Raw genomic sequence first — 22,586 nt, forward strand, 5'->3', positions numbered from 1 at the left:
TCTGTCGTTTAAGCCCCCAGCCTGTGGGGACTTTGTTTTAGCAGCTCTCAAATAATAATATAGGCTAATGCAGGCTCCAAGAATAAAAGTCACAACTGAATGGAAGGAGGAAAGGGGAGGAGAGGGAGGGAAACAGGAAGGGAGAGCAGGGGGCGGGGTGGGGGTGGGGGGAGGAAGAGAGAATGAGAGAGATTGTGGGAAAAGAATGAATTTACACAGTAGCATAGAAATCTCTAATCAGGGAAGGACTACAATGAAATAAAAGGTATTTACAGAGAAGTTATTCAAACGACACACTCTTAACATTAAGTTACTTAACAAAATAAACAGCAAAGCCTCATGTGCCGGGTGACAGTCCCAGTCCCAGAACAGTGAGCAGACTCCTCCACTTACTGCCTCTTGACTCAAAATACAAACCTCTCTCAAACGTCCTGCCTGGTGTATTTTCCGGCGAATGGTATGATGACATTTCAAGGGCACGCGATTAAAAACAAAACCCCATAAAGCTTATTCTCATGTACTAAAACACTCTGACCAATCAATTCGGTGTTTAGAGAAAGATAATTCACATGACGTAGGGCACACACGACGTAGGGCTGGAGTGACATGCCGTTGGCAGTCAGCATCACCAGAAAGCCCTTTGATGGCCCTGGCTTTGTGGCTAAACATGTCCACTTTCCTGACACTGCAGTTAGTGAGGGGGAACGAAACGAGCAAATACACTGAGAGGAGAAAGTGGAAATGCTTTGCACGGGGGAAAAAGCAAATGTGGAAATGCGGAAATGGCGAGGAGTCCAGGTTCCATCCTCACGGAGGCAGGTTTAAGGTGAGGCAAGAGCTCTTCCGCTGCGCCCTGGAGCTGGCCTCGGAAAGCGCAGACTGTCAGGGTCCATTTCCAGCAGCGATTCCCATGCAGGAAGTGAGCGAGGGGTCATCCCGGGGGGCTCTTCCCTCTCCAGGACACGGAGCAGCTGTGTCTGAATTGCTGGGGGCGGAGAGGGGCACCCTGAAGCATCCCAGAGCCCCTACAGAGTTCCTGTTGAAACGAGGTGCAAAGTAGCCTCCACCCCCAGGCACTGGGGAGTGGAAACTGAGGTTGAGAACCACTGGATCCTGAGATTGGGTCTTGGAGAAAATTACTTTTTGCTCATCTCCCAGTTTTCTGTTATGAAATGAAAATATTCACTCCTATTTAGACTCAGCCTCATTACTGTCTGCCACTTCACTTGGCTCTGCAATCCATTAAGAAAAAATTTAAGAAAACTAAATGTTTTCCAGATCTATTTCCCAACTCTGCTTAATTATGTAATTCTAAATATTTGTTGTTTTTTTTAAAGGTCTAAGAAAACTAAAATGCTGACGGTACGTGGTGGCTCATGCTCGTTATCCCAGCACTTTGGGAGGCCAAGAACGGTAGATCACCTGAGGTCAAAAGTTTGAGACCAACCTGGCCAATGTGGTGAAACCGCATCTCTGCTAAAAATACAAAAATTAGATCGGCATGGTGGCGCACACCTGTGGTCCCAGATACTCGGGAGGCTGAGGTTTGAAAATCGCTTGAACCCAGGAGGCGGAGGTTGCAGTGAGCTGAGATCATGCCACTGCACTCCAGTCTGGTTGGCAGAGTGAGACTCTGTCTCAAAAAAAAAAAGAAAAAGAAAAAGAAAACTAAAATGCTAGTTATAATTAAAAAGTGCCTGAGCCTGGGGACAGTGCCTCTGCAGTCATACATGAGGGTGCTATTGGTAATCCATTGAATTGTAGCTTCTTTTTTTTTTTTTTTTTTTTTTTTTGAGACGGAGTCTTGCTCTGTAGCCCGGGCTGGACTGCAGTGGCCGGATCTCAGCTCACTGCAAGCTCCGCCTCCCGGGTTTACGCCATTCTCCTGCCTCAGCCTCCGGAGTAGCTGGGACTACAGGCGCCCGCCACCTCGCCCGGCTAGTTTTTTGTATTTTTAGTAGAGACGGGGTTTCACCGTGTTAGCCAGGATGGTCTCGATCTCCTGACCTCGTGATCCGCCCGTCTCGGCCTCCCAAAGTGCTGGGATTACAGGCTTGAGCCACCGCGCCCGGCCGAATTGTAGCTTCTTACCAAGGGACCAGCACAGATGGCCCTGCAGAGCTATGAATGCTGCTGACTGCAAGAGGTCAAAATACCTGGAGCAGAAATTAGCTGCACTCTAAGTCCAAATGAATCTCTATGTTTGAAACATCATTAAAGCATTTAAAATTCTACTGAGGGTGACCTGAGGCACTTGGTGTCACCCATCATTGAAGCCCAGAGAAGGCAGACACAGTCCTCCCTGTGGACCCTTTTGGGCCTGCTTGTTGCCAGCATGTTACTGGCTCTGAGCTCCGAAAGTCATCTCCTTGTTTTTTCTTTCCAACCTCCACAAACTGTTCAAGATCCTCTAAGGAAGAAGTGCAGCCAGTAGTGGCCAAGAACCCTCAACTACAATACAGTGAAATCAGCTACTTCTGATAAAGACCTTCAGAACCGAATCAGACACAGGAACAAACAAAACCGCAACGTATGTGCTCTGATTCTATGGAAACACACTGGGAGCAATTTCCCGTTTCTTTTCGACTTGCGAGACATCCTGTCATCTTGAATTTGGAATTGTTTCTTGATATGGGATTGTAAATCTTTTGCAGTTTCATTGTTTCTACTGCAGGACCTACAACAGTCATGTACTAGGAAGATAATTTTCTCTGAGTGGTTAGCAGGTGCCAACTGTAGCACAAAACATCACTCAACAGCTCAAAAGCATCACCGAGGTCTTGGTTTACAACTGACCTTGTTTGCTAGGCCTGTTTCCCAATTCTACTTAATTATGTAATTCTCAACATTTGTGTTTGTGTTTTTTAAAAAGCCCTTAGAAGGCAGGAGAATCACTTGAACCCGGGAGGCGGAGGTTGCAGTGAGCCGAGATCGCGCCATTGCTCTCCAGCCTGGGCAAAAAGAGCGAAACTCCATTTCAAAGGGAAAAAAAAGCCCTTAGAATAATCTGGAACAAAAATTTGGTGCAAAATAACAGCACGAATACAAAGCCTACCTGGGTTTTGGAAGACCTTTGGACCAAGGTCTGGCTCCTGGTCCTGCTGCTCTCAGACTGTGGGGAGGGGGTGGTGGTCACAAAATCAAGGGTGTTTGCAGTCTGCACCACGCAGAAAAGTGAGGGCACCACCCTGTTCCTCAGCACCTTCCTCACCCAAGGCCCTGCACCAAGGACATGCCAGGCTCCTCTTCACCTGTTCACGTGGCCCTCTTTTCACTGCTATCCTCCAAATTCGAATTATTTCCCCAGCCTTTCTTTAGGGTCACTGTATTATACAATTAAAACATGTTTGCAAGCTCTGGGATAAACAAAAGAATTTACTCACCCCATTTCAGGGTGAAACCTTCTAGAACAATGTGAAATATTTTTAAGAATACCTATCAATCTGTAAATACCATGACTTACTGATTTAAAGGAATAGCAAGTAATAATGAAATAAATGAGACTGAAGGGAGATACAATTAAGATTGGAGGCAACGTACCAATCTTTACTGTAATTATGTCAAGAAAATAACAACATCAAAAGGAAGGAAAAGAGTCAGTAGCAAAGAAATGGATGATTCAGAGATGTACACTTCTGAAAGCTTTTACTTATGGAAAATGCTGCCTTCCATTTATCATTCACTCAAACTGTGCTTTACGCCTAAGACTGGTTAATTGCACAACATTATTTTTGTGAAAACCAAACAAATTACACATCAGCCTTTCATGCTAGGTTCAGAAGCCGGAAATGTCAGATTCCTTTTCCTGCAGCAGACATCTTACATTTCCCTCAACTTAATTTAATGGTGGGCAACTTAATTTAATGGTGATGTATGGAAGTTTCCACAGAACTCTATGGGGAAAGTCCCACAGGGATTTTAGGTGAGGCTTATTCTGCCCTAAGTGCATGCTGAGTGAGGGTGCCTTCTTCTTCCTCGAGCCCTTCAGTAGGTCATTCTGTCCAGCCCTGTGGTTAGTGGCCTGTCATACCTGGCACTTGACAACTCCTCCTTGATGATGCTTCCCCATGAGGCAGCACAGGGAAGATGCCCCCCCGGCAATTCTCATTAAGCAGGAGCAGGAGGAGCTGGGCCCTGCCAGCTCCTTGAGGAGCACTGGTCTGCTTCAGCCACGCCGCCCTCAGGAGCTTGAGAACACAGGAACTGGCCTCACTCCTCAGTCCAGGATCCCTCCCTTGCCTGAGCTTCTGGGAAAGCTCACATGCCCCATCCACAGGAGAGCTGAATGCAAATCATGGGGAGGGGGCCCTGCTTTGCCCTTGCCCTTAACCTCAATGGTGGCCCTGCAGCTACCGGCAGATCCCCCTCCTTTCTTGATGCCAGGTCCCTGACTCTCAGGGTAGCCCGTTGGCTGCTTTCTTCATACGCCTCCTCCCACATCTGGGTCTTGAGTCCCAGGTTGAGATTGTCTTTCCTGGTCGAGTCCTGACCAAGACCCAGTTCTGAAGTCTTGGAGCTGGTCACAGAGACAGCGTGGGGTGGTCTGAAAGGCCTGTAGAGGTTACATGACCATCACCCTCGCTTGGGCTTGTCCAGCCTACTGGCCTTCATCAGGGCCAATAAGGTCAAGTGCTGACCAACAGCTGCTGCAGAGCCTGCTGTGTTCACCTTTCCAACAAAGCTGGGGACACCGAGGGCTGGGAGAGCCTGCGGCTTATCCAAATGGGACATTCGGTGGAGCTGGGAAACCAATGGGACCCTGAGACCTCTAAACGGTGTGTGACTTGAGCCAAGGTGGGGATGGAAGACCTTTAAGATTTTTCTGGGGATAGGGTGATTTGAATCATCTCACTGAAAGATTATGTGACAGCTAAATAATGTATTTAACAGAAGCAAAAAGGAGACATAAATAAATATGGACAAAAGGTCTGAGCACTGTAGGGCAGGTCTGATACTACAAACCTAGATCAGTAGTTATGGCAACACCACCCAGGCCCAGGAACTGATTTAGATATCGTCGCAGGCTCCATTTCCACGTAAAGGATAATATTCCTTCCTAGAATGATATGCAGGTGGGGCGGGTTGGGGGCTGAAATACACTGGGGACAGGAGGATGCTTTCTGCCTATAATGATCTCAGATGAGGACACTTCAATATTTCTAAACTATGGGAAAATCACTGGGAATACGAAAAAAAAAAAAAAGCGTAGAAATCCTGGAGGATCAATTAACTGTATCCCACACCCTGTCCTATGACAATGCAGATTCTACCCACTTAAGTCTTCAGATTGGGGGAGAACCCTCGAGATAGCTAGTCAGTCTCTCCCCACATGCAGAAAGCCTCACCCTAGATTTTGGGCCAATGCTCAAGGCCTCAGCTGACTGACCAGTTACGAGAATGTGAAGCAGGCATTGGTACTCCACTGTTGATTAGCCTCCAATTGCCATAAGATCATATATCACATCACAGGTGTTTCTGAGAAACTCGGCAATTCCTGCAGGCCGAATATTTCAGCTAGGTTTCTCTTAAATTCTACTAAAGAAAGGGTCTTTCCTAAAAGTATTAATATTAGAAAGGATCCATGTAATTGACTACAGCGAAATTCTCTTTCAGTTGTACTGAAACAGTCGATGTTCATTCTGTGTGACTTGTGATAATTGCTACAGTCCACAACTTTTTACAAATTTTAACATTTGATTTATGAACCGGCTTTTCACCTTGAAGCAAAATGGTAGCCAAGATGTTTTCAAGTGGGCATTGCATTCTGTAACAGAGAATGAATATCAACAACACTTAATGGCTAACAAGGACATTTGGTGTGCATTTAGAGAGTACAGAGGTAAATGTTTTAAATAAGAATATTCTTCTATGTAATTTTCTAACTTAACACCAGCAAAAGAAGTCAAGCCAGTTTAAAGATGTCAGCAATGTAATGGAATTCTTATGATACCAAGGTTGAAGAGGTGAAAAAACCCAGCTATCAATCCACACTGGAACAATAATATAATCCCATAAATCAGTCCCTGATGGTACAAAGTGATTTGATGATGAAAAGTCAGAAAAGGCAACAAGTGTCCACAGTAGTAGATTTAAGAGGGCAAAAAGGAGGCTCTTCTGAGTTTCCTGTGAATATCTGTAACAATACAGTCATGTATGGAAACACCTGAGGCACCTGGAGGTGAATATTGCCATGAAACACTCATCGTTATGAAAGCAGATGTCTGTGTGCATTGGATGCTGCTGTGTCTTGGTCACACATTTCTGTGCATTTAATTCAATAAATCTTCCTCTTCGTTAGAAGCAGGAACATCTATTGATCACCTTCTCTACGCAAGGAACACGTGTCATCATTTCCTTCGAACCTCATGATTCATGTGAGCAGTTGGGTGTATGCTCCTTGCCTTTAGGGGAGGCCCCTGATGCTCAGGGAGGTGGGTGCCTGCCCCAGAGTGAGCCATGCTCAGGAGGGAGAAGGGGCTGGAGCCTTGCCTCTGCCTGCAGATCCCCGGCTTTATCTCAGCACCACCCAACAATAACATGGGAGAACTGAGACACCTGTTGGGCTACTAAATCTTGATTCCAATTGTTCTGGCCCTGAGCTGCAGAATAAGGTTTAAGATCTTTCCCAAGGCAGCCATCACCACCTAGAGCCACACACTACCTGGAATTCTTAACCCAGGGCCCACGCACCCCTCGGGGTACATACATTTGGACAGGAAAAATGTCTCCATTTTCACTAACTTTGAACTTCAATTCAGCACTTCCTATAATTAGGATTGAAAGTTAAGAAACCACAGCAGTATTAGCAATGCCTTGGCTTTGTCACCAATAGACAAATATTTTAAAATCGCATGACAGTTGTGATATTGTTGTAGATTTTTTGAAATGTCATTGGTGTTCATTATTGTCAGATTTGCAGAGTTGTTAGACCTGCCTCTAGATCTTAATATTTAATGTGGTAATAAAGTGCTTTTTAATTCATGTTATGTTTTAAAAACATGTTCTGATAACTGTATTTAAGTATAATTGGTTTCCTTTGAAATCCTATGCATTGTGTTTTGTGCAACTAAAGACATAATTCTGGGGAGGAGTCCGCAGGTGTCCCCAGACACCTCGAGGCCATGCAGTCCTCCAGGTGGCTTCGAGGGGTCTGGGGCAGCAGGAAGGGACTCCTGTGGTTGGCTGCCTGTTTCTCTTTGACTGATCATCAGGAATAAACAAGAGCCCTCCATCTCTCTTACGAAAAGGCAGATGCCAGGATATCCTTTGAAATGAAATTACTAATAAAATAAGCACTTTAATTCAATTCAACTCAAACTCACTTTTTATTAGATCAGTTTTATTTGTGAATTATGATAATGTCCTTTAAGCATTGTGAAACTTCTTTCTTTACAGTTAGAGTAGCAGCCTTGTATGAGTTCTCTAAGATAATGATATTTCACAGTGTACATTACAAAAGAGATCAGAGGAAGTCAGCAGGGCTCTGGAGGGGTGGGGTCGCAGCCTCTAGTCTCTGCAGCTCTCCTGCATTAGTTTTAGGCATTGTTCACATTGGATGAAGGCACTTCCCCTGGAGGACCCTAACCTGCTACTGTGGACAAGGCTCCTGGCTTTGCTGTGCTCTTCTTTCCCACCCAACCTGGAGGAGGAAGGCTCCCACCCCAGGGGCGCTGCCAGACACAGGCAGCTGTGCGCTGCAGGAGAGGGCTCGGATAAAGAACAGCCTCCTTGCACAAAGCCGGGTTAAATACATTATGATTCATTTAGCATTTTGATGACTCTTAAAAAGTCACCTTTTAAAGGCTTCTAATACTCAACTACTTACAGTTAATTTAAGCTTGTAACTTACTCAATTCTGGTGAAGTTTCCACTATAATATTTTTATTTTTCCTTGGCTGAGAAGCAGAGTAGTGTATGTCACTAATCATGTAGGACTCCAGCACAAATTAATCCTTGCAGCAATTGATCTTTACTTCGCACATACATTTGGACGGGAAAAGTGTCTCCATTTTCACTAACTTTGAACTGCAATTCAGCACTTCCTATAATTAGGATTGAAAGTTAAGAAACCACAGCAGTATTAGCAATGCCTTGGCTTTGTCACCAATAGACGAATGTTTAAAAATCGCATTACAGTTGTGATATTGTTGCAGATATTTTGAAATGTCATTGATGTTCATTACTGTCAGATTAGGAGAGTTGTTAGAGCTGCTTCTAGATCTTAATATTCCTGACAGACATCTTATGCAAAGCAACATGGGCACCCAGTCTGACACTAGGCAATCACGCTAATACATACGTATCTATCTGTAAAGCAAAAATAATTGGCTTAATAATTTTGTGCACAAAATGTCCAAATTCATAAAATATTAATCACAGCTTTTTATTAGAACCAAAACATAGTAAGTTCTGTAACTCCATATTCTGATATTTGGAAATGTCTGATCTTCAAGATCAAAAAATGAAAAGTACGCTTAAAATATTTTTCTGGAAATTTTCCCTTCAATTCCCAAGTGAGCTGAGGACAATTCAACTTTACGTGTAACTGATCCTTTACCAGGCAGTATTTCCTTAGCTCCTATATCAAAGAACTCAGTGAAACACCTCGAGAATGCCTGCCAAATAGTGTGATGAAGCATTAGGATTTATTTTACAGAAATTATTTTAAGGTAACCATTTCTTCAATCTGAGTGATTTTACCGACGTAACACGTTCAGAAAGCATTTCTTTCTTGAGCTATTTTCAGAATCTCTAAAATGCCTTTCCCTTTCGTATACAGAATAAATAAAGCTGTAATAATTATCTTTCTCCTATGGTTTGAAGCAATCAACACATTCATCCATTTTGCGCAATCAATACAAGGAGCTTATGATGAATCTGGGCCGATACATTTGTCCAACATTGCTGGTAATTCCGCACCACGTGTCAGACTTGATGGATGCACCATCCGTCCTCTCGTGGATTGATTCTGAGTATTGTAGGAAAACCACACACCACGGAACTGCACAGGCTCTCCTAACATCCATATGTACAATGAGGAACAATAATACTACACGTGGTACTTGGTTGAGGTGGCTTCTACTTGCCAACTAGACACCTCCTCAGAACCAGGTGACTCTGGCACTGGACTGGTTGCCTGGTGGCAGCTCAGCTCTGTGCATGATTCAACCTCAGCAAGCCTCAGTTTCTTCCTCTGTAAAATGGGAATAACAACAGCACCCACCTCATAGGCTGCTACAAAGATTTAATCAAGTCGTTCACATAAAGCATTCTGCACAGCAGCTGACTCACAGCAAGCTCTTACGTTGCATCGCAAGAAGGGGCAAAACGAAGAGGATGGGGAGTCTGCTCAGGGAAACAGATCCTGTGGCAAACATTTATTTGGCACATACAAGGTGTTGGACATTTAGCAAAGAGAAGGAGCAATACAATTGTAATTATGTAAACTGGCAGGATAAGCACAGAAATGAACTTTTTCTAGACAATGTAGAGCTTCCTCCTCCACAGTTCAGAGGAAGTCCGCTTTTATTGAAGGAGTGGTTGAGGAGCTGTTTGCAGATAAGTTAGGGGCATCTGGGCAGGGTTTTTAAGGATGGCCAGGGACTCACCTGGTGAACATGGGCAAGAGGGCTGCCAGGCAGGAGAGGCTGGTGGAAGAGGAGCCTCAGTGGGGTGTGCGGTGGATGGAGGAATGCCATCATGGCTGTAGAGTGCTAGGAAACTTAAGCTCTATTTCGTAAGGTTCATAACAAGATGCAATAAAGCTAGGTCTGCGTTTTAGAGGAGCCATGCAGGTGGCATCAGGGAGGATGGACAGGGACAGAGAGACTGGATGTGGGCACTGCAGGAATCCAAGCAGGTGACAGGCACCCATGAGGCAGGAGCACAGGGCTGGAGAGGAGGAGAGCTGGAGAGGAGAGCCTAGCACTGGAGAACAAGAACAGAAGAGGCTTGGTGAGTGCGGCTCCCTGACCACGCCCAGACCTTCTGGCCAGGTAAGGGGCAAGGTCAGGTAGCTTCTTCCAGCTTCTGCAGACCTACCCTCATCTCCCAATCCTTTGCCACCTGATTGGTCCCAAATCTGCTCTCCCAGTCTTGTGTCCTTGGTCCTCCCGCTGAGCTGGTTTCCTCCTAGCTTAGCCGAGTGGGATTAGCAGGCCAGGGAGAGGACCAGGGGAGTGTCGCAGACGTTACGCAGAATGGGGAAGGGTCATCACAGGAATGCCAATGGCAATGTCACTACAGTGCTCAGTGAATGAATGAATGATGTGTGTAACCATGAAAAAATAACTGAACAATTAAACCTTAGCTTAGCTTGCCGACTTACCGAGTAGGAAAGTGTAGACATTACTGGAAACGTTTCTGCCATTACTGCAACTTCTTGGTCAGTGTGGGGGCATGCCTGGCCTTTCCGTTTATCAGCAATGAAACCATATTCCAAAAAGCATTGAGTAACTAATGCCCCATGTTAATGTCAAGTCTTGATCACCCTTAAGTAGAGTGTTTTCTCTAAGAATATCAGTCAGAATTTCTGAAGACCCTGTTGACCCAGGACCCCACTGTGCCCATGTCCTCACTACACACCCAGGCCACTGTCTATTATCAGATCCATGGACATTTCCTATTAACAAAAAGATATGTGTGAAGCCACTTGGCATGTCAAAAGCAAATGTGAAGGGTTTTGTCTTCTCCCCATTAGAGGCAGGCACTTGATGTGTATCTGATCCACCAGTGATGCCTAGGAAGTTCCTGCATGACGGGAGGCCCTCGATTCCTGTGCTGTATTCATTAGTCAGCCACGGCTCTGGAGGGTCCGCGCACACCACCCTCCACAGCTGCGTCTCATCGAGGGTGGAGTGAATCATCCCTACATTTTCTTTTTCAGGGTTTACACTCCCTCATAGTCTACACAAGCAGTCCAGGGAGGAAGGCTGGCTTTAGGATGGCATCTGTACAGAAGTCAGGCTTTGAAGGCGCTGAGTCAGTGTTGACCTAGGACAGGGAGTCTGATCCAGGTGGGGTGGGGTGTTGGGGGGATTAATTATCACTTCTGAAGCTCTGGGCTGTGGTTACTGGTGGGTGAGGTTGTGTCTGCCAGATGGGTGGAGAGGGAGGAGGTGGACCATGGCCAGCATCAGGCAGCTTTTCCAATCCGGGCTGCCCATTAGAATCATGAGGAGCTCTTTGGACCAGCCTCTGCCAGGGCCTGATCCTAGACCACAAAGTCTGAGTCTTTGAGGGGACAGCCCTGGTACTGAAATAATTTGCACCCTCCTCAGGGCATCTAATGTGCTGCCAGGGTTGGGAACCACTGGCGGAGAAGAAAGGACTAACACTTGTGGCCAGTCATCCTCTCCCCTCCTGCCTTCCGCATCAACACATCTGGGGCAGCAACAACCTCTGACTCCAGGAGCTCCAAAATGTGGCTCAAAAATCCCGCCACTAGTGTCTGTTTTGTTTCCTTAACTATAAAAGTCATTTCTGCTGGTGCCTTCTCTGCCTCTGACACGGTACTAGTGAGGCTGCCTTCCTTCTAAACCTGGGTGTGGAAGAGTCTCTTCCTGGCGATGAGAAGGGAGACACTGAGCAGGTTGTGGGTGTCAGGCTTTCATTTGGACTTCAGCTCAGTGTCCACGTGGGCACATTCCACTAAGAAACAGCCACGAACCTACACTGTCCTTACAGAGAAAACCAAATCTCCCCCATCGCTTAAGGGAAATCAGAAAAGTACACGAAAATACACTACACCCTCTTCCTGCAAGTTCAGATTCTCAAAGTCTCATTGGTGAAGCAAAAGTAGCTTCTACCAGGAGCTGCCCCACGCGCCCTGGGCTGAGCCGCTGGAGCTCTCCAAGTGGGTGTGGGGCTATTTTTAGGATGCAGTCCTGCCTGTGTCCTCCTGCCTGCCCTACTTGATAGAAGAACAAGTAGCTATTTTTTCCTCTGAACAGTCCAGCATATCGATACCTCAAGCTGCAGAGTCATCGGTGGTGGCAATAATCTCCGTCCCCTGTACACAGCGCAGGGCAAAACACGGTGACTCATAAGCACGCTACCAAAAATCTACGTCTCCCTGGACAAATCAGATGGCGTTACCCACCCCTGTCGGTCACTGTTTTTGCTCTAGGTTGTTCTAGCTTCCCTCTGGGTGTGCAGCCATTTCTCTGCTCAAAGCTGCAGGCAACATTCTCCATCCAGTGCCTCCCTCCGTGTGGCTGCATCTATTGCTCTCAAACTAGCACAGCAGCTGCAGAAACAAGATGAGCAACTGGTTAAGAAATTCCTGTTTGGTTTCGTTATGGGCTGAACTGTTTCTCCTCCAATCTCCAACGTACATGGCGAACCCCTAACCCACAGTACCTCAGAGTGTGACCTTATTTGGAAACAGGGTTTTTAAGAGGTAATTAAGTTAAAGTCAGGTCAGGAGGATGGGCCCTAATCCAATCTGACTGTGTTCTTACACGAAGAGGAGATTAGGACACAGACACACACAGAAGGAAGGTCGTGTGAGGACACAGGGAGGACACAGCATCTACAAGCCAAGCAGGCAGGACCCAGGAGAAACGAGCTGTGCTGACACATTGATCTTGGACTTCCAGGTCCTCTGTTATGGCAGCCCCAGCAACCTAATACAGGGCCTTTAAACAGTTTGTGTGTTGTATGGCTGGGCTAGGTGGCTCATGCCTGTAAGACCCATGCTCTGGGAGGCCGAGGTGGGAGGACTGCTTGAGCCCAGGAATTTGAGACCAGCCTGGGCAACATAGTGAGATCCCCATCTCTACAAAAAATAAACAAAATTAACTGGGCATGGTGGCGTGCACCTGCAGTCCCAGCTACTTGGGAGGCTGAGATGGGAGGATTGCTTGAACCCAGGAATTAAATATTACAGTGAGCTATGATCATGCCACTGCACTCCAGCCTGGGTGACAGAGGGGACCCTGTCTCAAAAAGAAATCTCTGTTATAGCAGGTTAGACGCCCACAGATTTTAGGAGCCCAAAGGGCTGTTCATCTTTGTCACTCTTTCTGATGAGACTGCTAGTCTTATAGTCATAAGTAAAGTGCTATTTCTAGGCCTAGTATTTTGGAAGATGGGCTTTATGTATGTCTGTGTGTGTGTGTGCACGTCTATGTGTACTTGTGCTTCCCAGTCACACCATAGTGTAGCCCCCTTTCAGACCTAAGGTGGATTTTAGTGACATCACTACCTATCATTTCACAAAGCTGAGCTGCAGAGCCCTTTACTCTTTCATTACACTGGGACAAGTTTTCTTTATTAAAATACATGCAGAAATCATCAGGCAAACAGAACTTGCCCTGAAATTGCTTGCCAATTTTAAATTCAAACAGTAAGACTGGAGGATATTTTAGTCCTGATGTTCTGTGAATCTTCTGCGGATGGCTGGCTGAGCAGCTCTTCTCTGTGGACAGAAAGGATTATCACGATGGTCACGGTTAATAAACGACTGCCTGGAAACAGCAAGGTGCTTGGATGGCGCCTGGCCTGACTGCCATTTCCAACAGCTTTTACTCATCCTGATGAGATTTCAGAGCCTTGCCACTCATGAGCTGTTGTGAGAGCATGCAACTGTATAAACGCCACCTGACTCTGTGAAACTACAGGTTTCCTCACCTGTACAACAACCACCAAAAGAGCAGAACCAGGGAGGTTCAAACATCCTCAAACATCCTCCATTCTCTGCTGGCCCAGAGTATGGCACAAGCAAGTATGAAATGCTTCCTGCTGCTGCTGCTGCAGTTATCATTCTCAACACCGTGTCATGCCCAATTGTATGGTTGGCTCTGAGGGGCCAGGACAGGAGTGAGGAATTGTCACTCAATTGCCATTTGGTTCCCTGCCCCTGGCGATGCCTAATTAACTAAAAAGGGGACACTCAGGAGGTGAGCTGCAGTGAAAGCAGGGCTCTGAGTCAGTGCACCGTCAAGCAGCTTTTGGGGACCCCGCTGCTCACACAACTGCAAGAACAAGGTCCCCGGCCAGTCACGCCGTCGTCCCACGCTCCAAGCCTGGAATGGAAGCCAGTAAACTCTGGCACTCTTCACGGCCAGCATCCCCCAACGCTGATGCTACTTTGTCTAGGTTTACAGAGTCTGAAAATGCAGTTTTTGTAGGTTAAGCTATGTCCTAGATGCAAGCACTGTGCTGGGATTACAGGCTACTTTCATTTCAAAACCAACATCTTCCAGTTTTTGAATGCCAAAAATCTTACAATGGAGCTGTGGATTGTATTCTTTTGGTTCAGAAATTAATAAAGGATGCAAATAATTATCTAAAAGTATACTTTTAACATTTTCACCAGTTCATTCTAAAAGTACAGAGCTTTAAAATCCAATTATAAAAAATGAAGAGTTACCTAAAAATGCCTCTAGTCAAAAGAGGGTTTAGTAATATACAAAGGGGGAAGATATGTATATCATTATTTCTACATAGAATATATCATATGGGAAATTTATATATTAATTTAAGACAAACACAATTCGTATAGCAACATGCAAGAGATTTTGGTAACACAGGCCAGAGAGCCAGTTAAGAGCCTCGCAAAATGACTGAATTTATCACATGATGTGATAAACCTAAGCTTTTAATTGTACACAAAATTGTTAAGCAGATATTTTTATGTTACACACAAAACTCTTAAAATTGTTTTACGATTTCTCTAGAAGTACAGAAACAGCATATCCTCAATTCAGAAAGTTCAGCTGAGCAGTGAATGTTTTCCTCTATGAAAGAAGCAAACCAGCCTTTTCTAACTCTGTAGCTTATGAAAATGAATCCTAAAAAAGAAATCCCGACAAGTATCAGAACATAACTGGAATATAACGACTCTCCCTTTTAAAGTACTTATCGGTTTGGTAGCTGTCCCAGTTCTCCTTGAATACCTAATCAGGTATTTTGATTGCTTTCCCAAAGCATATTACCTCTAACTGAGGAAATAATCTGGTAACTACCGCATGTGCTCTGAACAACCAGTAGGTAGTGAATTTGCAAAAGCACGGAAAGAGACAATCAACCTCAGGTGACCTGAAACACCGTCAGAATCCTTTTGTGGATGGAATCCTAAAACATTAATGACTATTCATTTCTTCCTTTCTTTCATTGCATTTTGAATATTTTATGTATGCCACACATTACTCTCTCTTAGACAGCTGTATGTTGGAAGCAGCATGAAAAAATGCAAAGAAATTGAACCGGCACTTTAAAAAGTGCTGAGTTTTTGCCTCTATTTTAGATGTGGAATAGACAATATAATACCATATGCTAGGTGGAGGGCAATGGGTTCGATTAGGATTTTATTAAACTAAGAAATGAAAAAGTTGATAATTACTTTCAATAAATAAATCTCTCACTTATAAATTGTACATGAGAATTTCAATTTTAAATACAGAGAAAAGAAAATATACTTACAAGGACCCGTGTATTGATATACTGCCAATTGGCATATGGGCACCAAAGGAACTATTACAACTCAGAGCATTAATGTAAAAATGGGAAGCATTTAATTTCCTAAGGTTCCTCTCTCTCTTAAAAAAAATTCCCCATTTCTCATTTCAAACCTTTATTTTCTTTCATCTTTCAAAACATAGGCAGTGGTCCAGATCATCTCTAAGATCTCTTCCAAGTCTTAAACGTTAGGACTCTGTGATCCCAGAAGGGAATACACATTCCTCTTCCCCTGATCCCCAATGTCATCTTCACTGTGGAGAATGAAAAACAATAACAGACTGTTCCAAAGAATTCTGATTAGCCATGATTCAAGAAGCAAATAACCAAGGCATTTCTGCAAAGAATTCTTCCACATCATTTGTATAAATCCTATTTGAAAAATAAAACTGAGATCGCCTACCCCCCATGCTTACATTCTATCACATGAACCTCTCATCAGACTCAACATTTAACTGCAGGATGGAAAACAAACCTCTGATATTAAAGCACTAAGCCTCCCTCAGCTGAAGATGTTTTTCTAGAGTTGTTACATCCACGCGATTTCTAACTCGGGAAATATGTGGAATCTAAACCTTAGAAAAGAGAGCCTGGCAGGATGGGTCAGGAATTACCCGACCTTCTCTGCTGGAGTTAGGATGCTATTTGTTTGGAATCCCAGGGGTTCCAGCTTTAGTGAAATTGGCAGAACAAGCATTATTTGATTAGTATGAAACGGCGTGCAGTGAAAGGGACAGACACACAGGCCAGGCAGGGAAGAAGCGTGGCTTCTGATAGGCCGGCCGCCTGTAGAAAGATCAAGCCGAGGTCATTCGGGGTCTTTTAAAGAAAACAATGATTTTTCATAAATCTAAAAGATGTCCACATAGCAATGTAATGTTCTTAAGTAATGCTTAATATTGATTCAGGAAAACACCAGAGAACTCAACCGCAGCCGACAGCATATAATTCGAGCAGATAACACCATCACGCACTCACCCTGCTCTCAAGTACTTTGGGGTTTCTTTGCGTGAAGCTGCCATCTGATGCAATAGGTGAGAACGCTCAGAACTGTTTGGCCCTTATATTGGTATTGCGTTAAAATCTTTAGCTCTGATAAAGGGTTTTAACTGCTTGGGGCAGTGGGGTGAGGGGATAAGGAAAAAGAAGCAGGTCTGAAAGAGACCAAGACCTGGATCGTCTACCCCAGAGGTGGTGGTCCTAAGGGGTTCGGGGAAGGAACGGGGTGCTCTGAGGGAAGAACAGGCATTGCCGTGACGGGGTCTGGTCTTGTCCCTTAAGGGAATGCCCAAACCACACCTCCGCCTCTCTAGAGTGAGCTCCCAAGAGCAAAATTTTCACCTTTCCAGGAGAGGCAGCCCAGAAGAAGGCAGGGGGCGGATTTACAAGCAGGCAGCTGTCCCTCCCCAGGGCACCCACCTGCAGACCTCCCACCCGAGCCTTCTGCGGAACTCTGTGTGTGTGTGTGTGTGTGTGTGTGTGTGTGTGTGTGTGTGTGTAGGGGGTGTTGGGGGTGGGTGGGAGATCAGCTGGGTTGGACACTTAAATCCTGAGGTCCAGGAAAAGTTCTCACCTTCATAGAGATTATAGGGACAGGAGATTGAGGAGCAGACAAGGGAGGGGCGAGAAACGGGGAGATGGAGGAGAAAGAAGAGTAGCGGAGCCAGGGAAGGTGGAGAAGGAAAAAATGGAAAAGGAATGGGGGTAGGAATAGATGGGGGGACAGAGAAAGGGGTGAGGGGAGAAAGAGTCCAGGAGGAAAGGGAGAGGACGGCATGGGAGAGGGAGGCTAAGGAAGAGGGGTGGGAGAGAATTATGGAGGGATGAGGAGAGAACGAGCAAGCTAGAGAGACCGGAGAGACCAGCAGAGACCGAGACCAGACCGGGACAGGAGAGACGGGACGGAAAGCAGGGGCAGGAAGAAAACGCTCAGGGAAAAGAGGCGGAGGCGCTCGGAGCATCCCCGTGGGGCGCTGGTGTAGACAGAGCCGGGAGCTAGATGGCCGGAGAGGCCCACGCAGGCCCTCATCTCGGGGCCCGGGCGCCCGGCGGCGCTGCAGACCCGATTGCCGCCCCGCGCCCCCAGCCCCGCCGCTCTGGCGCGCGCGCCTTACCTGGCCCTTGACCAAGCTAGCTGCGAACTGGCGCATGACGGCCTCCACGGTGTAGGCGCTGGACCAGCCGCGCGGCGTGAGCAGCTCCATGCAGATGGCGCCGCCGTCCAACACGTAGCCGTTCTCCAGGCGCGGGCTGAGCACCCGCATGAAGGGCGGCGAGAAGGGGAAGTTGTCGGGGAAGGTGAGATTGAGCAGAATGAACTCGGTGTTGGTTTCCTTCATGTCCTGCCACAGCACCGAGTCCTTGTCCACCTGGTGCAGCTTCACGTTCCAGTCGAACAGGCTCTCGTCCACCAGCTCCACGGAGATGAAGCGGTCGCTAAGGCGCGCGATGTCCTGCAGCTCCTTCATGAGCCGCCGGCTGCGCACCTGCGTGCAGTGCTGCTGGCGCGCCGCAGGGACCAGGCTGCCGCCCGCCGCCGCCGCCACCGCCGGGCCCGGCCCCGCCCTGGCGCCCGCCGCCCTCTCGCGGGGGCCCCCGGCCCCCGCCGCCGCCGCTGCTGCCGCAGCCGCTGGCGCCTTGTCGCGCGGGGCCAGCTCCGCCGCGCGCTTGCCCTTGCCCTTGCCGGGCCCCGGGCTGGCGTCGCCCGCGCCCCCGGGGTGCTGCTGCTGCTGGGGCTGCTGCTGCTGCTGTTGCTTGTGCCCGCCGCTCTTGGCGCCGCCCTTGCCGCGCAGAGACGCGCTCTGCTGGCCGCCGCCGCGGTGGTTGTGGTGGTGCTTGGGGTCCTCGGTGTCCCGGTTATGCAGGCGGATAAGCCCGATCTTCCGCAGCAGCGTGGCCATTTTAGGCTCGGCGCCGGCTGGGGGCTCTCGTCGGCTCCTCCCCCGGAGCCGGCGAGCCCGGGCGCTGGGGGCGCGGGGCGGCCGCGGCGGGCGACCGCTCAGCGGGGCGAGGCAAGGGCCACCCCAAGCGCCGGCGGCCGTGGCGCAGCGGAGCAGGCAGCACGCGCGCTCGCCGGTTGCGGCGTCGCCGCTGTCATATGACGGGGCCCGCTCCGGCTCGCTCTCCGGCCACCCGGGGAGGGGAGGCGTGGAGGGGACGCGGCGCGGGCGGGGGTCCCCGGGCCGGTCCCTGGGCACAGCCCCCCGAGTCCCGGCGTCTGCTGTCCTTTGTGCGCGGCGGTGGCCGCGCTGGCCCCGAGTCCGAACGCCGCGCCGGAGCGCGCAAAGCCGCCCGCAGTGCCCGGGAGGTAGCTAGTGGCCGCGGGCTCGCGCCTGGCGCTCCTGCGGGCCGTGCCGCGCTGGCGGCTACCGCGGGGCCCGGGCTGCTGCCGCTCGCGTCGCCGCCGCCGCTGCGGCTGCTGACATTGCAGAGGCTGCTGCTCCGTCTGAGCAGAGCGCGGCGCGGAGGGGGCGGCCCTGCTGGCCGGGAGGGGGGGAGCGGGGCGGAGCCGCCGGCTTGCCTGTGCCGAGCCGCCCCCGCCGCCCGCTCCCGCGGCGACACGCGCGCGGCCGCTGGGGGGAGACCGCGGTGCGCGCCGGGCCGGCCGGGCTAGGGGCTGCGGGGGGCGCAGGCCGGGCCGGGGGAGCCGGGCGGGGGCTGGGCGCGGGGTGTGAGCCTGGCGCTCTCGCGGGGGTCTCCGGCACGGGACCCTCCTGCCGGGATCTCGGGTAGCCGCGGCCCCCAGCCCAAGCTTCAGACCCCATTTAACCCCGTTAGCGCGATCTGGGGAAGGGTGGGAGGCAGCCTATAGATGCCTTCGGGTCGGAAGGAGCCTGGGGTTTCGGCACAGCTCGGGGCCGGCGGGGGCCACTTTCTTAAGGACCGATCCAAGAATCGGGGCCGGGGAGTTGGGGGGCCGGGGAGTGTGATGTCCGGAGCGTGCCCGCCGCGATCCCCGAAGAGAAGCACCCTGAGTCACGACTTTGTTTCGCCGGTTCACCCCTCCTCGCCGACCCTGCTCCCCTTCAGCCCGCCGCGCCGAAGGCCTCCGCATTCCCAAGAGGGGTCCCGGGAGGAAGGGCCCGCGGAGCGCTGCCTAGTGACTCGTTTCTGAAGGCTGCGGAGAAGCGCGCCCAGAGCGGGCAGTCGGGGCTCAGGGGCAGGGCACCCCCTCTGCGGATCCCGGAGTGCCGGCGGCACGGGATCAGTCCGCCTTCCACTGGGATGCTGGCATCCCCGCCGCCCTTCCCTTCTTGAACCCATTAAACTCTCTCTCCCTCTGGCGAAATTTCAAGCAAAAACCAAGTTTAGATCCCCAGGAACTGGAGGACTGGGAACCCCGAAGCTTCCACGTTTGCAGGAAGATCCTGCTCTGCACTGTGTGGTGTGTGTGTGCGAGTGTGGTGTGTGTGCTTGTCGTGTGGGGTGTGTAAGTGTGGTGTGTGTATATGTGTGGTATGTATGAGTGTGGTGTGATGTGTGTGAGTGGTGTGTGTGTGTGAGGGTGGTGTGTGAGAGTAGTGTGTGGTGTATGTGTGAGTGTATTGTGTGTAATTGTGGTGTATAGTGTGTGTGGTGTGTGTGGTCGTGTGAGCATGGTGTGTGGTATGTGTGAATGGTGTGTGGTGTCTGAGTGTGGTGTGTGGTGTGTGGTATTTGCATGGTGTGTGTGAGCATGGTGTATGAGTGTATCGTCTGTGAATGTTTCATATGTGTGTGATGTGTGTGGGGTGTGTGAGCATGGTATATGAGTATGTGGTGTGTGTGTGGTGTGTGTGTGTGCATGTGTGTGCTTGTGTGTGGTGTCTGTGTGATATGTGTGTGTGGTGCGTGTGACTGTGATGTGTGTGGTGTGTGAGTGTGTAATATGTGTGTGGTGTGTGTGTGTGATGTGTGTGTGGTGTGCGTGTGTGGTGTGTGTAGTGCGAGTGTGTGGTGTGTGCAGTGTGTGTGTTGTGTGTGTGTGTTGTGTGTAGTGTGTGTGTGGTGTGTGTGGTGTGTGTGTGTGGTGTGTGTGTGGTGTGTGTGTGATGTGTGTGTGTGATGCGTGTGGTGTGTGTATGTGGTGTGTGTGTGGGATGTGTGTGGTGTGTGTGTGGGGGATATGTAGTGTGTGTGGTGTGTGTGACTGGTGTGTGTGAGGTATGTGGTGTGTGTGTGGGATGTGTGTGTGGTGTGTGTGGTGTGTGTGACTGTGTGGTGTGTGTGAGGTGTGTGTGGTGTGTGTGGGATGTGTGTGTGGTGTGTGTGTGGTGTGTGTGGTGTGTGTGACTGTGTGGTGTGTGTGAGGTGTGTGTGGTGTGTGTGGGATGTGTGTGTGTTGTGTGAGTGTGTGGTGTGTGTAGTGTGTGTGAGTGTGTGGTGTGTGTGAGTGTGTGTGGTGTGTGTGTGCGGCTGAGCTGCCCAGTGGTGAGGCTGCAGTGATGGTGAAGTACAGAAGAGATGACCCTGGAAGCTTACAGGGTTTAGGATTGTAAACCTCGCTGCTGCTGCTGCTGGTTTGACTTTGAACTTGAGGAGCGTCCGAGTTCTCCAGGAAAGCCTTTCATTCTGGGCGCCGTCATGGTGACTTCTTGTTTTTAACTTCTTTCAACATTTTTACCTTTTCTAAATTATTAGAAATTTTCACTGAAAAATAATTCTTCTGGCCACTGTGGAGACAGTTTCAGGCCTGAAGGATCTGGGGTGGGGTGATTTGGGGTTGTCTGCAGTTGACAGCGTGAGCTAAAAGAGCAGGGGTGCCTGCACGCCTGGGTCCCTGAGAGGCGACTGGCAGACGTGTGTGTCTGTGGAGGCCTGGAGGCCTGTGCTCTCAGGTGGGTGCCGTGGCTGTGGGAATCGCAGCTGCGACGGGAGGGCCTATTTGCCCTGGTTTTATGGTTGGTTTTTTTTTGTTTTGTTTTGAGACCCTGCTCTATCCAGCCCTGTTTTTGTTTGTTTGTTTGTGTGTGTGTGTTTTTGTTTGTTTTATTTATTTATTTTTGAGATAAGGCGAGAAGGAGGATGACAGTGTCTCTCTGTAAAGTTTTGTGAGCTCATCTGACATGAGGGACGGGGCAGGACGCCAGGCGCTATATGTTTTATTTAACTTCCACAGAGGCCCTCTCAGGTTTCATCTGACCCCTTTCATTGGTGTAGAAACGGAGTCTCAGGGAGGCCCAGCCACTTCCCCAGCTCAGCCACGTGCTGGGAGGCCCAGCGGGGGTCCACACCCAGCGGGGACCCCCTGCGCCAGCTCCGTGCTTCCCTACCTGATGCCCCACGCCGGCTGCATTGCTGGGTCTCAGATGCAGGTGCGGTCTCCGCCCTGCCCCAGGAGGTGAGAAAGCGTCTCCTGGGCGTGATTGTACGGAAACCCGCTGACCTGGGCCAAGGCTTCAGCAACTCTTTGTAGCAGTGACAGCAACAGATCCCACTTAAAGCAGAGACGTCATCAGATGTGGTTTGGGAATGGTTTAGCTGAAATTGAGGGTGGCTCTATGTGAGGCCTCTGTTTCTAGATGGAGTTACTGCTAGGGAGATCAAATACCTTACTGTCTGGTTGTAGATATTTTTTGAAAGTGGAAGGATCAAAATTAATACTAATGCTGGGTCTGGGATCGCGCCTGTAATCCTAGCACTTTGGGAGGCCAAGGTGGACAGATGGCTTGAAGTCAGGAGTTTGAGACCAGCCTGGCCAACATGGTGAAACCCCATCTCTACCAAAAATTACGAAAATTACCCAAGTGTGGCGGTACACACCTGTAATCCCAGCTACGTGGGGGGCTGAGGCAGGAGAATCACTTGAACCCAGGAGGTGGAGGCTGCAGTGAGCTGAGATTGGGCCACTGCACTCCAGCCTGGGTGACAGAGCAAGATCCTGTCTCAAAAAAAAGGAGAAACTTTTGCTGAGACAAGAGGACAAGCCAGAACAGAGTGGCATGGAGATGGTCATCACCTCCCTTGTTCCTGTCCCTCACACTTAGGGCACCTTGGATCAACTCTTAAAAAGGCTGAAGCCGGGCCAGGCGCGGTGGCTCAAGCCTGTAATCCCAGCACTTTGGGAGGCCGAGACGGGTGGATCACGAGGTCAGGAGATCGAAACCATCCTGGCTAACACGGTGAAACCCCGTCTCTACTAAAAA

General features: G+C 49.1%; 1 protein-coding gene across 1 annotated transcript in view; it reads right to left on the reverse strand.

Annotated features, from left to right (window-relative positions):
• Positions 1-18,826, reverse strand: part of UBE2QL1 (ubiquitin conjugating enzyme E2 QL1) — a 42,958-nt gene extending 24,132 nt beyond the window's left edge. Inside the window, exon 1 of the mRNA XM_007961167.3 lies at positions 17,577-18,826. Coding sequence (XP_007959358.3) covers positions 17,577-18,362 — 786 coding nt within the window. The 5' untranslated portion in view covers positions 18,363-18,826. The remainder of the gene's footprint in view (positions 1-17,576) is intronic.
• Positions 18,827-22,586: the final 3,760 nt, after the last annotated feature.

The sequence above is a fragment of the Chlorocebus sabaeus genome, chromosome 4, assembly GCF_047675955.1.
Source record: "Chlorocebus sabaeus isolate Y175 chromosome 4, mChlSab1.0.hap1, whole genome shotgun sequence".
Taxonomy (NCBI): Eukaryota; Metazoa; Chordata; class Mammalia; order Primates; family Cercopithecidae; genus Chlorocebus; species Chlorocebus sabaeus.